Source organism: Muntiacus reevesi, chromosome 21 (assembly GCF_963930625.1).
Source record: "Muntiacus reevesi chromosome 21, mMunRee1.1, whole genome shotgun sequence".
Lineage (NCBI taxonomy): Eukaryota > Metazoa > Chordata > Mammalia > Artiodactyla > Cervidae > Muntiacus > Muntiacus reevesi.
In genome coordinates, this window is record NC_089269.1 from 35,060,015 (window position 1) to 35,077,746 (window position 17,732).

The 17,732-nt window shown below is 37.1% G+C and overlaps 1 protein-coding gene across 2 annotated transcripts in view; it reads right to left on the reverse strand.

Annotated features, from left to right (window-relative positions):
• Nucleotides 1–199: 199 nt before the first annotated feature.
• TMPRSS15 (transmembrane serine protease 15) overlaps nt 200–17,732 on the reverse strand; it is a 139,383-nt gene continuing 121,850 nt past the window's right edge. For both annotated transcript variants that reach the window (XM_065913760.1, XM_065913759.1), the window contains 4 exons: nt 11,306–11,487; nt 9,542–9,637; nt 4,906–5,045; nt 200–355 (listed from right to left, as the gene is read on the reverse strand). In XM_065913760.1, coding sequence (XP_065769832.1) covers nt 200–355; nt 4,906–5,045; nt 9,542–9,637; nt 11,306–11,487 — 574 coding nt within the window. The remainder of the gene's footprint in view (nt 356–4,905; nt 5,046–9,541; nt 9,638–11,305; nt 11,488–17,732) is intronic.

Sequence of the window (17,732 nt, forward strand, 5' to 3'; positions counted from 1 at the left end):
TAAAATCAGAATTTATTATTTTACAGTTACTTTGTATTGCAAAGATTAGTTTTGTTTTTTTTTTTCCCTGTAGCATTTCAGTGGCTTAGGTAAGAATCAAGACTTTTATAAATGATTTTTTAAAAAACTCTCAATTTCCATGCCTCTTAAAGTGAAATGGGAAAAGTGACTGCTTTTCATCTTTGCTCTTGGAAACACTCTAATGTAGAAAGCTGTGTATCCACTCTGTGAACCTGGGAACTCGGGCGTACACCCCGGGGTGGTTGGGCAGTGCACATTGGTATCCGAATGACGTCACGCCAGCCAGGACCCATCTGTTGTTTTCTTGGCACATGAGTGGTCCGCCTGAATCCCCCTGAAGAGTAAATTGCCAGAGAAAATCATCGATGTGTAGTCAATTGGTATAAATATGTATATAATCATTTAGCAAATAAATCCAAAACTGAAGATCAAAAATATGGTTTCATTGCAAGTCATCTATGAACAGTCTCATTGTCACACTAGATCAAGAATGAGAACATTTAGCTGGTCAGTAAAGACACAGAAACTATGACAACTGAAAAAAATTTGTGTGTAATCTTTTATGATTCACTTTTATAGCAAGCATTCCCTTACTGTAATCATGGCATGTTAGTGGGTACCAAGAAACTTGCTGGGAAATCCCATGGACAGAGGAGGCTGGTGGGCTACATTCCATGGGGTCTCAAACAATTGGACATGACTTAGGGACTAAACAACAAAGAAATTTTTTAAGGCACAACCCTGAGAGCATCCCAATCAAAATATATGTTAAAAAGTGAATCTTTTTATTAAAGGAGATATTAATTTATCCTAAGTATTATGAAGGACTTTGTGGAAAGAAAGCTATCCCACATTATGTGCTTTAGGATGACTAAGAACTGACACATAAAATTGATTTTAGTTTGTTGAGTAGGATTACCTTTTTTGGTATTAGACAAGCACAATCAGATTTGAAAAAATAATATTTCAATGGAAATAGACACACTTATAATTTCTAGTGACAGGTACACATGTTTTCATCTGAGATTTTAATTGAAATGTCTATAATTTTCATAAATATTAATTACAGCAATTCCTAGTTAGTTACATAGTTTATTTACATATGATTGTTCCTGTGTAATGCAAAGGAATATAATGCAAATGTATAGTACCATTATTTAATGACAGAGAATTGACAAATATTTTCCCACATTAATGGTGAAACCTATTTTAATTAGTCTTTCCTTTTTTATATTTATGAAGGAACGTAAAGCCCTGTATACTTTGGTTGAAATCACTGGTACAATAGACTATTTCACACAAGCTTATTTAAAAAATTATCCTGAGAGATTTTTTTTTGCCTGATTCTTGATTACCTTTGGAGCATACATTTAAGGGGAAAAAATGTATTTAGAAAATCACCTTTTCTCTCCTGGGTGCAGAGGAGCATAAGTCATATTGGCAACCACTGGTTAACTTCTTTTCTAGATGTAAAAAATGCGCTCAAGTTGTTTGAAGGCAGAGCTTGTGATTTGATTAATACTTCTACATCCTCAACCCTAGTCCTTAATATAGGTTTAGAAATATTTATGGAACAGTGTCAATTCAAGATAAGAATAAATACTGACTCTAAGTGATATGTGACTTAGAAATTAGTAAAAATAAACTCCAACTCTTTGGGTACTTTCAAAAGGACTCATTTGGTTTTCTTCATATTTTCAAAATAATTTTTTAATAGATAGTAGAATCCAGATGCTGATTACATGAACAAGGATTTTGAATTACCCAGCAGAGACTGGCTCATTTGCAATTATTTGAAGAATCCACCAGCAGGCTTGAGGCCAAACAGCTGGGTGGTCCGTCTGGTTGAGAGACCTACGCCTGGGTCTATTTTTTCCCATCATCGAACTGCACCGTGTCAGTTCCACTGTGTAACTTCTCTTTGCCTTTATTTCTGATTTATTCAATGAAGGTATAATCTTCTTCCATTATCTCTGAGGTATGTAACTACTTCAAAAATATGAGTGAAGGTTCAGATCCTAAGGGCTCAGCTGGTAGAGAATCCACCTGTAATGCGGGAGACCTGGGTTTGATCTCCGAGTTGAGAAGATGCCCTCGAGAAGGGAAAGGCTACCTACTCCAGTATTCTGGCCTGGAGAATTCCATGGCCTGTATAGTCCATGGGGTCGCAAAGAGTCGGACACGACTGAGTGACTTTAAGTTTCACTTTCAGAATATAAAGTATTAATCTAAAGTGTGTTTCCACTGAGATGCTACATTTGTGAAAAAAAAAAAAAAAATCACTAACTTCTATGACTGAGAATCTGAGTATGAGGATTGGTGACCATTTTTGTTTTGGGTAGTGGTTCTTAAACCTTGGGTTGCATCAGAAGCCCTGGGGGTGATTGCTCACACATGCATTGCTGGGCTTCCACCTCTAGAGTTTCTGACTCAGTGGCTCTCTGGCAGAGCTAAGAATCTGCACGTATAACAAATATTCGGGTGATGCTAATCTGGATTGGAGGCCACACTTTGAAAACCAGTTTATAGAATAAGACTCAGAATAGTTGGCGGAACGGGTTTGCTCTTTGTCTGTCATTCACCTAGTTTTACAGGGACTTTTGACAGCTAATCATGGTGCCGTAAAAGCCAAACAACTGTCTAGCAAGCACAAGCCTTTGGGAAACTGGAAGATATTCAAGAACGTGTGAATGACTAGTAAGACAAATTCTTCACCACTAGAGGGGAAAAATATACTGTTTCGAAGAACTTAAGTGCTGTACCAATAATAACAGAGGCATAATTTAAAATAATGTATCTTTGTTTAATCAATTCTCCTGTTTAACACAATATTAAAGTTGAACAAAGAAAATCATGTAACTCTCTTAGTATAGATTGAGTGGCTTTAACTAGAATGTGATCCCTCTTTTAACAAAATCTATTCACTTGAATAAATAGTATCTTAAAAAAAGAAAATCATGTAATCTCCAGACTATCAATTCCTCAATCATGACAATATTATGTTACAAAGAATTGTCTTGTGTGGGAGCTTTCTTACTTGCTAATGAATAACATACTTGACTCTCCAGAAACCAGAGCCAAACAGATTTCAGAGATTTGGCATGAGTTACTGACTTAATGTAGCCCGAGCATCGATAGCATCAGCAGTCATACTTCCTACCTCATGTGTGAAGGGGTCTGCTACATAACCCCCATTAACTCTAAGTGAAGTTGTACTGCTGATTTCCCGTCTAAACAATAATTATATAAATCTCCCTCTAAGTGGCAATACATTTTACCTTTAGCACACTTTTCATTTTAAAGGGAAGTAGATATCAGAGATAAATTTTAAACAAGAATGCAATCCTATTCATCTTGAATGTGCAGTGTTCATCAAAGCATAATAAATGTAAAACTAAGTTGAACATTTAAGATGACATGAGACATGGACTCAACTAGAGAACATGTACAGGTCTACCAGCTTAAGTGTCTAAGAAAGTCTTGTATCGAGTCAGATTATTATGACATATGTATTAATCCATGTTCATGTATATAACAAGTTATTTACACCTTAACAAAGTGAAGCCACTTCCGCACTGGATAAATTGCTACATTTACATTTTGTGAATTATTCATTGGCTCAATCTTGCTATCATGTTTAATCTAATCCAGTAGATATAAATATTTTACTAATTTTCAAATATAGAAAACATGGGCTTCCCTGGTGACTCAGATAGTAAAGAATCCTCTTGCAATGCAAGAGAACTGGGTTTGATACCTGGATTGGGAAGATCCCCTGGAGAAGGGAATGTCTACCCACTCCAGTATTCTTGCCTGGAGAATTCCATGGACAGAGGAGCCTGGTGGGCTACAGTCCATGGGGTCACAAAGAGTCAGACACGACAAACCCTCACAGTCCTGTTATCAGATTTAATCTAATCCAGTAGAGGTTAATGGATTAATATTTTATTAATTTTCAAATATAGAAAACATGCCACAAAATTTATTTACAGTCTTACAGTAAAATTTTTTACTCTTTTTGAGTGCCTACTTAGTACCTTACATGTGTTACCTCTTTCAAAACTCAATTTAATCATACCTATGTGACTTGCCCACTCTCACTGGTAACTTTTAAAGCAAGGGTGGGGTAAGTAGTTTGAGTGTAGAATCCATGCTCTCATTGTTATTTCATGCTGTACCTGAAAATTAATTGAATTCTAAAACCTAGCAGAATTGACTTTTTATTTGTTGAGTGTATGTAGATTTCATGGAACTGATAGATGGCTACATTGTTTCTAGGTGCTAAGATGATTTTATTTTCCATGAGGGTTATTTTGTGGGTAAGAGTTTTCTCTGAAAGTCACACAAGTCAAAAGCTAGTGATACTTCAAATACCTTACATGCTATCCAGGTTGCTTTACATCCAGAAATTATTTTGGGTGACTGGATACCTGGACCAGACTCTGAATAAGGGTTGAGAATGGGAGAAGTATGGGCCAAATTGGCCTACAGATCTGTTTTGTTTGTATTAAGGCTTTTCTTTCTTTCTTTTTTTTTAAAAGAATTAGAAATTTGAAAGTAAATACTTCTAGGTAAGGTGTACCTCTCCAGCCCACCCACCCCTATAGGCCCACTCTATTTTACTTGGCAGTTGGACACATTCTTATTTTATGCCTAGCCTGATTTGTAACTCTTGTTGGTAAAATTAACTTTGTTTCTAACGCTTAGGTCTATCTGGAGCACTATTCAGATAAGCCACAATTAAAAGTGAAAAGTCACAGTTTTGTGAAAGAAGAAATACTTAAGATCCTGGTGAATTCTGTACTCCCTGGTCATATTGAATGATGAACTCATCATGTAGCAATGCTTTCTGGAAATTGAGGGTGAGCAGTTTTGCATATTTACCTGACAAGAATCTACCCCTCCTGCTTCATAGCCTGCACACACCATATTTTCCGTAATGTTATATTCTGGCATCTGTTGTTGACATTTCTCATTTGATAGAAGGGGAACGTCAGCTTCTTGCAGTATGTCTGCAGCAGAACCTGTTGGAGATGGATAATGCAGCCAGCCAGTCAGAAGTGATCAACATGCGTCAGTGAATAAGCCATCAGTCTTATTTATTTCAACAGTTCCCTCTCATTACTGAGTGCTGTGCATATATAATGAAACTAAATGCTAAACCTTGTACTTTAAAGCACACAATAAAGCCCATCTGTGGATTTTGCCAGACGAGTGACAGTAAAGCACTTTCTTTAGTTCCCAAGGGTTAGCAGGGATGGTCGATTGGACTAGACAGTCTTTGGGTATTTTCAGTCATTTCAAGTGGTGACCGCATGGTTCATGGGGAAAAAGCCCACCAACACAAAGAGCTTCATTCATGAAAATTAGCAAAGGCGCAGAAATCCAAAAGTGCTTTTCATCTGCCACCTGAATAGGTGCTCCCTTATGATGGTATTCAGCTCCTTTGTGAGCAAACAGGTGCGAACTGAGCAGGAGAAAAAGCTCAGAGGAACTGTGCCCTGGTCTCAGAGCAATCAGCTTGTCATCCACGTGCAGGCAGAGAGAAAGGAGGCATTGAGTAGCGGAGCATACTTCCATACTTCCACGCCTTTTACAAAATGACTCATCCACTGAAAACGTGAATCTTTGTTTACCGAAACACCAGTCCCAAGAGGGGTGTGAAAAAAGCAGGTGTCTAGTGCCCTAGAAAAGGTACATGATAAGCACTTTCCAATAATTAGCAATTCTATCTGGTTTCTCAAGAGAGGCAGAAAGTTGAAAATCAGCCAGCGCATGTGACAGCCAGTGTTGTTGCAAAAATGTGTGTGACCTCATTTCCAGTTACATTTCATTGCCACTCCAAAAGATGAGAAACAAACGTGTGTGTGTGTGTGTGTGTGTGTGTGTGTGATTTAGGTGCAAAGCAATGTATAAATAACCCAGTGATGTGTTTGTAAATGTTCAATAACTGGTTTTCAAGAAATGAAGATAAAGCCCCAATATGTATTGTCTGTCAATGTGCCTGTTATAAGCACTCCAACCGTGGTCGATTTTAAGACATCGGTATGACAGTGAACATGAACTTGGGAACTGATTCCAACCAGTGCCAGTGACTTCAGAGGCTGGATGACTTTTAAAGTTTGACAATGGACTTTCAAAAGTGAATCATAGAGGTTAAGATGGAGGAGAACTTTCAGCATCCCACTGTCATTTATTCTATGAAGATTGAGTATGGCCTGGTAGACTTTAGTTTTACAATAAAAATCAAAGACAATTTTGCTGCTTGTCAAGAAATAAAAAAATTGGTTGGCTATATGATAAAACTTTAAAAAAAAGTTAAAAAGATTTGAGCAGTGGTCTTACAGTTAATACTTGTCAACATGAGTTATCAAGAGGACAACTGAAAATATACATGTTCACACAGAAAAAACCCACACAAAAGTGTTGGTGGAGTTATTTTAATTTTACTAGTTGCCTTGATTTAATCAACTAATACTTCTTTCTTTTCTTTGTAAGCAATATTGTAATAATGTTCTTAGAAAATTAATTAATGTAATATACTCAAAGGGGAAAAACTGGGATTTTAGAAATAGTTGGAAACCCTAGGACAAAGTTCATAAAATTTGTTAAAATTGCCGTCACCCAGGATGTATTTAAGTATGATTTGTTTATTTCTAAATGAAATTGATCTCAGATGCAGACTTTTTTTCTTGGCTCCATACCACTCCCAGAGTCTTTTCTTAAGTCAATTAAATGTATATCTTTAGTAACAATAAGCAAATTGAACAAGTTTACTCAACTCTTAAAAAATAATTTCTTATGCAATAAAGTCTTAAATTTTGTTAGTAGATAATTTGTTTTTGAAGAGTACATTGTAGTCATAAATGTCTTTTAGCTTGAAGTCTGATAGAAAAAATATCTAAGAATCATTTTTACTCTTCAGATTTCAAAGTTAATGAGTCATGACATTTTTCAAATGGAGGAAATAGAATAATAAACAGCCTTTGACTTCAATACACTTTCCGGGCAGCAGCAGCGAAGCATTTCAGCCACATAACGTAATTGTAGTGGAGAACCTTTGGAACCATCATGCAACGATTTGACTCACATTTTATACTCTGTCCCAAGAGAAGTAAGGGTATTTTAACTGTGCATCTTTTGCTTTTGGGACCTGCTCCTCTCCACAAGATTTTGTGCCTTTTCATCTTAAACGCAATTAAGATTTTTACATAAGATGATAATTACCTCTTGTGATCCTAGAGATCAGGTTTTTCCACCCGACAATAGTTCTTTAACTTTTTGCTTAGTTATGAGTGACTGGTCAAATGATCCTACATGGAGTTAACTCCCGTGAGGAATTTCAAAACCAATGAAACTTGTAGTTACATTTATGGGGTATGAAGTACTAGAATTTTTTTTTTTTTTAAATGCTTGATTATTTTTAATGTGGGCATGTTTTCTTTGTTTGGAAAGCAGCTATCAAAAATGCTAGTGAGCCAATGGTTTATTAATTTATAGTCTTCAGTGTAACATTCATGCCATATCTGAGTCTTCTTGTTAGCAGGTGGAATCAGCATGTTGAAAAGAATTTCCTTCTCATCTTTACATTTATATGATTAATTTATATGATTTATCATGTAAACATTTATATGATATTTTATGTAATACAAATCATACAATTTATATGATTAATACAAATACTTTCATTGCTTTGGTAAAAGTAGGAGTTAATAATTTGGCTTCTCAAGATAGAAAGCCCAGAAATAATCTTATTTTTGACAAAGGAGGCAAGAATATACAATGGGGCAATGACAGCAACTTCAATAAAAGGTGCTGGGAAAGCTGGAGAGCTACATGTTAAAAAAATGAAATTAGAACACTTCCTAACACCATACACAAAGACAAACTCAAAATGGATTAAAGACTTAAATGTAAGACCAGAAACTATAAAACTCTTAGAGGAAAACATAGGCAGAACACAATGACATAAATCAAAGCAAGATCCTCTATGACCCCCCTCCTAGAGTAATGGAAATGAAAACTAAAGTAAACAAGTGGGACCTAATTAAACTTAAAAGTTTTTGCATAGCAAAGGAAACTATAAGCAAGGTCAAAAGACAACTCTCAGAATGGGAGGAAATGATAGCAAATGAAACAGCTGACAAAGGATTCATTTCCAAAATATACAAGCAGCTCAATGCCAGAAAAACAAACAACCCAATCAAAAAGAGGGAAAAAGACCTAACCAGACATTATTCCAAAGAAGACATACAGATGGCTAACAAACACAGGGAAAGATAGTCAATGTCGTTCATTATCAGAGAAATGCAAATCAAAACCACAACGAGATATCACCTGACACCTGTCAGAACGGCCATCATCGAAAAGTCTACAAACAGCAAATGCTGGAGAGGGTGTGGAGAAAAGGGAACACTCTGGCACTGTTGGTGGGAATGTAAATTGATACGGCCACTATGGAAGACGGTATGGAGATTCCTTAAAAAACTAGGAATAAAACCACCATATGACCCAGCAATCCCACTCTTAGGCATATACCCTGAGAAAACCAAAATTGAAAAAGACACATGTATCCCATTGTTCATTGCAGCACTGTTTACAACAGCTAGAACATGGAGCAACCTAGATGTCCATCGCCAGATGCATGGATAAAGCAGTTGTGGTACATACACACAATGGAATATTACTCAGCCAGAAAAAGGAACACATTTGAGTCAGTTCTGATGAGGTGGATAAACCTAGAGCCTATTATACAGAGGGAAGTGAGTCAGAAAGAGAAAGATAAATATCATATTCTAACACATATAGTTGGAGTCTAGAAGAATGGTGCTGAAGAACTTATTTACAGGCAGCAACGGAGAAACAGACATAGAGAACAGACTTATGGACATGGGGAGAGGGGAGGAGAGGGTGAGATGTATGGATACAGTAACATGGAGACTTATATTGACACGTGTAAAATAGTAGGAATTTGCTGCATGGCTCAGGAAACTCAAACAGGGGCTCTGTATCACCCTAGAGAGGTGGGATGGGGAGGGAGATGGGAGGCAGGTCCAAAAGGGACGGGATATATGTGTACCCATGGCTGATTCATGCTGAGGTCTGACAGAAAACAACAAAATTCTGTAAAGCAATTATCCTTCAATAAAAAAGAAAATAATTTGGCTTCTGATGAGACTTCATCTATATGCTTTACAGAAATACATTTTTGTAACTTTTGGCTGTATGCACTTCAGTGAGTATATCTTTTCATCAGATAGTTTATAATATTTATATTAACATTAGATATTGAGCTTGGGGGATGCTTGAATTTCCCTCCTATAATAATTATAGTTTTATAATATGGCACGTGTAATTTGGAAATAAAATTTTTAACTATACAAATACAGAACATATGAATATAAGCCTGACAGCGCTTTTAAGAGACATTGCAGAAAAGTGTTATGAGTCTTTTTAAAAATAGTCACAGGGTAGCGTACTAGCAAGCTTTTAATATATTCTTTTGAGTCTGACAATTTACCTTGATATGCAAGTGTCCCCCAGCCAGCAATAGAACAAATTCTTCCTGGGGAAAAAACTTGATTTTCTTCTGGTAAACAAATAGGCTGTATATAATCTGGAAATATGAAAGAAAACAAAACAAGAACAAAAACACACATGCATTTCCAAAAGTTTTAAAAATCAATCTTTTTCAACATTTCATCTAAAAAAAAACCTTGTGTTTTCATTTTATCCTGCCTGGATGTGTTTTAGACATCAGTCTGAAGGGAAAGAAGCGTTGCAGAGCGCTTCTTTGAAAGTGGATTAGGTACCACTGGTGGCCTTTTAGGACTCTCCCCATTGTCTCAATTACTCTGCTGTAATGTACACATCCTAGTTCTGGAATTAGTCACATACATTTGACTTTTAAATCATCATGGTACTTAATAGAATGTGGTGCCAGTTCTGTGAAAATCTTGGTAAGGCTGTTTTTTCAGGGTTAATTAAGAGAAATTTGGGCAAATGTTCTGTGGGGATTTTTTCTTTCCCCCAATTATCCCCACATTAAAAAGGGTTTTAGGCGATTGTTTTACAGTGTACTTAATAGAGGCATTAGCATAGGTTGCTGACTTTTTAAGTCCTTCTCCAACAATTTGCAAGCCTCCTAACATTAATTCAGCATCCAAAACATGCAAATCACAGGGCAGACACAAAAGTAAATAAAAGGATAGGTGAGCACAACCAACTGCAGCAAGCATGTGCCTTTGAGAAATGCTCTCCTACATGCAGGGGCTTCCCTGCTGGCTCAGATGGTAAAGAATCCACTGTAATACAGGAGACCTGTGGGGAAGATCCCCTGGAGAAGGAAATGGCAACCCAATCCAGTATTCTTGCCTGGAGAATCCCATGGACAGAGGAGCCTGCAGGCTAAAGTGCATGAAGTCACGAAGAGTTATATACAACTGAGCAAGGAACACACACTCCTCCACATGGAGACCAAAGTCTTAGAAGCACAGGAATGCCAGCACTTTCTCCTGACGGGACTGCAAAGTCTTCAGAATGGAGGCTGGAGCCGAGCAGAGCCCTTCAGGATGAGGTTTATTCTCCCAGGTGATTTCTTGTACCTCATTTACATATTTGGAGGAAGCCCTCCATCTGCCATTTCATTAACATTACTGACTCTCTTTATGAATGGTGGCAGGGTGGTAAAGACTCTCCCTGCCAGAGCAAGAGACACAAGAGACATGGGTTTGACCCCTGAGTCAGGAAGATCCCCTGGAGGAGGAAATGGCAACATAATCCAGTACTCTTGCCTGGAAAATTCCATGGACACAGGAGCCTGGTCGGCTACAGTCCACGGGGTCACAAAGAGTCGGACATGACTGAGCACAGACACACACACGGACAGCCATTGTCACTCACTTTGCTCTTTGAACACATGGTCATCTCTCATATCCTATTCCAGACTTTGGAGCACGTGGGCCTACCTTTCTTTTCCATGAGAAGGAGAGGTGGTGTGCACTAGAGCATGACCTAGTTTCTCTGGGTTGCTTCTAGGAGTTGACCGTTATGCAGGGCTCTGAGAGTTTTATCTTACTGTCAATTTTCCAGAAAGTTGCATTTAAGCACCTTGATGAACGTAATTTAATGTTTCTCTCCATTCCCCAATCCCATGTAAATTATAATGATTTCTATAAAATTATCCAACATTTATGGACTATTAATACACTGGTACTGATAATATTTCAAATCTAACTTTGAATTAATTTGGTCAAATAAGAAGACTAAAGTTGATTTCGCTTACCTGTGTAATTCACCTTCAATTCAAGATGCATCATGGCGATGTCACTGTCCTTTCTCCGTTTATTGTAGTGTGGATTTATGACAATTTGGTCAATCAACCTAGTTTCTATTTGAGGAGAAGTCAGATTTGATGCCATATGCAGGCCTAGCACTGCTTTCCACTTAGACGGCTCTAAATTTCTCCTAAAGATTATGAAAACGAAAGAAAAAGAAATTTCCCATCCATCACAGTTACACTCTAGAGCAATTCACAGTAGATATTTCAGAACCACCTGTTCGTATCCTCAGGTAATCTTGCACTTCTCTGAGGAATTCTTCTTTAAAAATATTTCCTTTAATTTCCAAATTGGGGAAGGAGTACATCAAGGCTATATATTGTCACCCTGCTTATTTAACTTATATGCAGAGTACATCATGTGAAATGCTGGGCTGGATGAAGCACAAGCTGGAATCAAGATTGCTGGGAGAAATGTCAATAACCTCAGATATTCAGATGACACCACCCTTATGGCAGAAGGTGAAGAGGAACTGAAGAGCCTCTTGATGAAAGTGAAAGAAGAGAGTAAAAAAGCTGGCTTAAAACTCAACATTCAAAAAGCTAAGATTATGGCATCCAGTCCCATCATTTCACAGCAAATGGACGGGGAAACAATGGAAACAATGAGAGACTTTATTTTTTGGGGCTCCAAAATCACTGCAGATGGTGACTGCAGTCATGAAATTAAAAGAGGCTTGCTCCTTGGAAGAAAAGCTATGACCAACCTAGACAGCATATTAAAAAGCAGAGACATTACTGAAAAACATCACTGTAGTCAAAGGTATGGTTTTTCTAGTAATCATGTATGGATGTGAGATTTGGACCATAAAGAGTGCTGAAGAAATGCATCTGAGTGATGCTTTTGAACTGTGGTGTTGGAGAAGACTCTTGAGAGTCCCTTGGACTGCAAGGAGTTCAATCCTAAAGGTAATCAACCCTGAATATTCATTGGAAAGACTGAGGCTGAAGCCAATACTCTGGTCACCTGATGCAAAGAACTAACTCCTTGGAAAAGACTGTGATGCTGGGAAAGATCGAAGGCAAGGAGAAAAGGGATGACAGAGGATGAGATGGTTAGATAGCATCACCGACTCGATGGACATGAGTTTGAGCAAACTCTGGATTGGTGATGGACAGGGAAGCCTGGCGTGCTGCTGTCCATGGGGTCACAAAGAGTTGGACACGACTGAGTGACTAAACTGAACTAGATTGTGGTTTTCAATTTATGTTTCCCATTAGAATCACCTGTTAGACTTTTAAATAACACTGATCTCCCTTTCCTATCTCTGATTTAATGAGTCTGGGATGGAGAGAGGCATTTTTAAATATTCATTTTTAAATTAGATCTCCAGGTTGATGGTAAGGTTTGAGAACCACTGCTATAGATCACATTCCAGTGTGGAGACGTCTCTTGGTCCAGGGCTTCTTCCAGCAACCACAGTAGCTATGGTAACAACGAAAGGAGGTTCAGCAGCACCTCCTATTGAGGGGATCGCTGAAATAACAGAGGTCACATAAGCAATAAAACCTATTGTATTTACAAGGTAATACATGAACTTGAGCAGTTTCCACACATAATGAACTCATAATTTTTCATACACAATGTTGGCTACTGATAATGCACTGGTAAAGGATGGCATTTGTATTATAGGCAGATTAAATTGGAGATTGTATTAGAATTTGAAAGCGTACAGAAATTCCTCGATGTGCTGTTGGTCGGCAACATCTTCATGCCAAGAAATTACCATTGGAAAACTGGTATTAAGCCAACTGAGCCATATTCACAATGAAGTGAAAAGTCCAATAATTGCAATATAGCAGAATTAGTCATTCAATTCTCTGTGGTCACAAATGCCTAGTTTAACATGGTACTTCAAATATTAGAATCCAAGTGACCTATAAATATATGTAAATATATAAAGGGCATGAAGTTATTTCAAGTCCATCTGTTGTGTTTTTACCTATTTATTCATTACATTGTGTCTGTCTCCTAAGTAATGGGCAATTACATCTCTGAAAAAGTTGTACGCATTTTTACTCAGCATTTAATTTATATATTTACTTGATATTTACAAAAAATGCATCTTAAAATTGCCACACTATTTTCCTACTTGGTATTTAATTGTATTTATTTATATTATTTATCTATTTATTTATATTATTTATTTATTTTTATTTATTTATTTATTTATTTATATTTATTTATTTATTTATATTATATCTTGCATTATAGTTTATATAACCAATGCATTATATTAGTATTTATATTATTATTTATATGCTAAATTATACATACTAAACATACTAATCATTTATAGTTAGTATTATTTAGTGATGATAAATCATTATTATTTCTGTTCATTTATTATTAATAAATTATTAAATTTACTATTTATAATTAAGTAAGTGATAATCAAATCACTTATAAATACTAAAATAAGTAAGCTATTTATTTTTTCTGGAACTGTCTTGCTTTTTCGATGATCCAGGGGATGTTGGAAATTTGATCTCTGGTTCCTCTGCCATGGTGTTGGAGAAGACCCTTGAGAGTCCCTTGGACTGCAAGGAGATTCAACCAGTCCATCCTAAAGATCAGTCCTGGGTATTCATTGGAAGGACTGATGCTGAAGCTGAAACTCCAATACTTAGGCCACCTGATGTGAAGAGTTGACTCATTGGAAAAGACCCTGATGCTGGGAGGGATTGGGGGCAGGAAGAGAAGGGATGAGAAGAAAAGGATGAGATGGCTGGATGGCATCCCCGACTCGATGGGCATGAGTTTGAGTAAATTCCGGGAGTTGGTGATGGACAGGGAGGCCTGTCGTGCTGTGATTCATTCATTCTTCTGGGGTCGTGAAGAGTCGTACACGACTGAGCGACTGAACTGAACTGAACTGAAGTTATTTATTTAATAAATTATTGATTTTATTATGAATAATGATGTTATTATTTATTAATTGATATAATTGGTATACTAATTATTATACTAATAACACTATATTAATGATATAACATTTCAATAATAACTATTAACATTTGCTCAAAGTAATTATGACCCCATTTTATAGATTTCATTTTGAAGTTGAGTACATTTAAAAAAATGATTTTCTCCTTAAGTGTTTCTACATATTTTATATTCAGAAAAAATACATAAAAGTTCTCAGTGGTATATTCAATTTACTCGCTATGACTTTAAATCGATAAAATAATGCAGCTCAGATAAAATGCAGTTTAGTAGCTAAATTCCCAAATTAACTCTTTTGTATGTACTGTACTCTATCTGAGAGCTATTGAAATAACACTGACATAAGAGAACTTGTAGGTAATGCAAAGTTTAGTAATCATCATTTTCTCTCATTATTTTGGTATTTCAAATGGAAAAGCAATACAAACAACAAACTATGAAGATTAAGCATGCATGTTTTAATCTTCTGGTCTGATGTGACTTACAGCAATGTTATTCTGATATAATTCTTAACGATTTCTGAAACTATTATTGTGCTACAATGAATAGAGCCTCTCTTTCACGTTTTTATTTTTCCACCATCTGTAAGCAGTGCTATGGATAAGAAATATCTCTCCAACATGTATCATCTGCACTTCTCTCTCATGTCCTTTCTGCATAACTTTCTGTGTCTATGTAATTAGCTTCCCCCAGCATGAGCCCCACGCTAGCACAAGCACAGTAAAATGACTACATCCTTTTCTCTGAGCACAAAGACTTGAGAATACAGAAGTCATAGTCAACGGTACTTAAATCTTATGAATGAATGGAGAAATTTGCTAAAAATTCAGACTCCTACATTCTATCTCTAGAAATTCTAATTTAGAAGGTTGGCATGGGACTCAAGAATCCATACTTTGTAATTGCTATTGGTATATTGAGCAATACGAATCCTTTCTAGCTTTTCCATTCATCCAGAGCCAAGAGATGGGGGAAGAAAGTCTTCAGAAAAGTCACTACAGATGAAGAAAGGGGACTTGTTATGTTTCAAAAATATTTTTGTTTTAAAGCATCTGTAATCTCATACAGCAAAGAAAAGCTAGGGGACAGAAGAGAGGTTGGGATGGGAATAGTATATAGCCCCACTGGATAGGCAGATCCAATCCTGCAGAAGCTAAAGGTGGCAGAAATAGGATATTTTTAGTCAGGGCAAGTGGGCTGAATTTCTACTACATTTCATGTTTATCTGCTTTGTTCAAGCAAAGTGTTTTTCTCAGTAGCAAGGGAAAGAAAGGCGTAGGCTGAAATGAAATAGAGAGGTGTGTATTCCTGACCTCTGCAACTTCAAAGACTGTGCATCTCATGGCATATAGTAGGTGCTCCATAGATGCTGCCCTGGGTGAGATGACCTAATACTGTCCACTGTTTGCTGCTCTGTCCTGGGATGTAAGTAACTTCACAAATCTAAACATAAGAATGACCAGGGGATATCCCTGGTGGTCCAGTGGCTGGGGGGATCTGCACTTCCACTGCAGGGAGCATGGGTTCTATCCCTGGTTGGGGAACTAAGATCCCATATGCCACTCGGCACGGTCAAAAGTAAATATAAATAGTCATCCGATCTGTAAAAATCCTTAAAAAAAAAAAAAAAAAAAAGAAAGTCCATTTGTAAATAGGATTTTCATTGTGGTAGGAAGTAAATATGGTAAGATAATATCATAGAGCAACACAATATGCTTAAAGGAAAAAAAGATCAATGGGAACCCATACTATAGACTGAATTTTTTATATTCTCCCATTACTAACGGTGGCATAAAGCAACCTCAGCAAATTTGCCCACTGCCAACCCATCCATATGTTTACAGAACTTTTAGCCTCTATTATCATTCTCCGTGAATGGAAAAGAATTCCTAATGGAATAGCCGACTTCAATTTTCAAAGGCAAGAAAGAATTGGAATGTCACTGAAATGTGCTACTGTTGTCAGAGAGCAAGAAAGTTTTCAAGAGTATCAGAGGTAATTCGAAAAGAACAAAGGAGCCAGGTTAAATGGGATAACACTGGCTAGCTTTAACAATTTGAGCATCATATAGTAATCACAATAATTATTCCAGTTAATAAAATATATTGTTAATAAAGGGCCATGAGTCCATAAAGAAACTCAAAAGAAAAAAAGCCAAGTGTGTAAAAAGGCAGATGTATTGTAAAGAGGGTTGACAGGAAGGGTATGTTCCATTATTATCCTTTCTCATAAATAGGAAAGCATTTCAGACATATGGGAATTTATATTTCATCTATTAAGTATAAGTATGTTTTTAAAATAAAGTTATGCATCTATGTGTTTAAGTGTTAAAAGAGAAATAAGTACAGGGAACCAAGACTAAGCCAAACAATCCTCAGCACTATTTGATCTGGTGGATTAGTCTGGGCTTTCCAGGCAGCTCTGTGTTAAAGAATCTGCCTGCAATGCAGAAGATGTGGGTTCAGTCCCTGGGTCAGGAAGATCCCCTGGAGAAGGAAATAGCAACCCCTTCCAGTATTCTTGCCTGGAGAAATCCCATGGACAGAGGAGCCTGGTAGGCTACAGTCCATGGGATCGCAAAGAGTCAGACATGACTTAGCAACTGAACGACAGCAAGGATTATATCTGGAAACTTAAGAAATCATCTTTGAGTGCCTTTCTTCCCTTGATTCCCAGGACTATCCACGGATTTGTGATTTTCCTCTCATTTCACTCTCTACTCTTCCTCAGTTTCTCTTTCCCAGCTCTTTTCTTCTAAAAAATTTAGATGTTAGAATACTCTAGGATTTCCTTTCTGCCTTCTTTTCTTCATTAACATTAGTTTCAATGATGATCTAATCCAATGCCATGACTTTGCTTATTTATTTATTTTTTGTCATGACTTTAAATACCAGAAATACCCATGTCTCTTGAGTCTCTTGCATTGGCAGGCAGGTTCTTTACCACTAGCGCCACCTGGGAAGCCTGGATTCTGGAAGGCAGTTTCAAATTTAATGCACAAAACATCAGAACTTTTATTCCCTTTCCAATCCTGTTTCTTCTCATTTTCATCATCTCAATAAATGATATCAACACTCATCTTATTGCTTGAAGTCAAACCCTTTATTCTTCTCCTTATCTATCTGTTGTTGTAGTTTGGTCACTAACTCATGTCCAACTTGCTTTTCAACCCGTTTAACTGTAGCACGCTAGGTTCCCCTGACCTTCACTACTTCCAGAGTCTGCTCAAATTCATATTCATTAAGTTGGTGATGCTATCCAAACCATCTCATCCTCTGCCGCCCACATCTCCTTTTGCCTTCATTCTTTCCCAGCATCTGCTGGTGGCTCTGACAGTAAAGCGTCTGCTTGCAATGCGGGAGACCCGGGTTCGATCCCTGGGTCAGCAAGATCTCCTGGAGAAGGAAATGGACAACCCACTCCAGT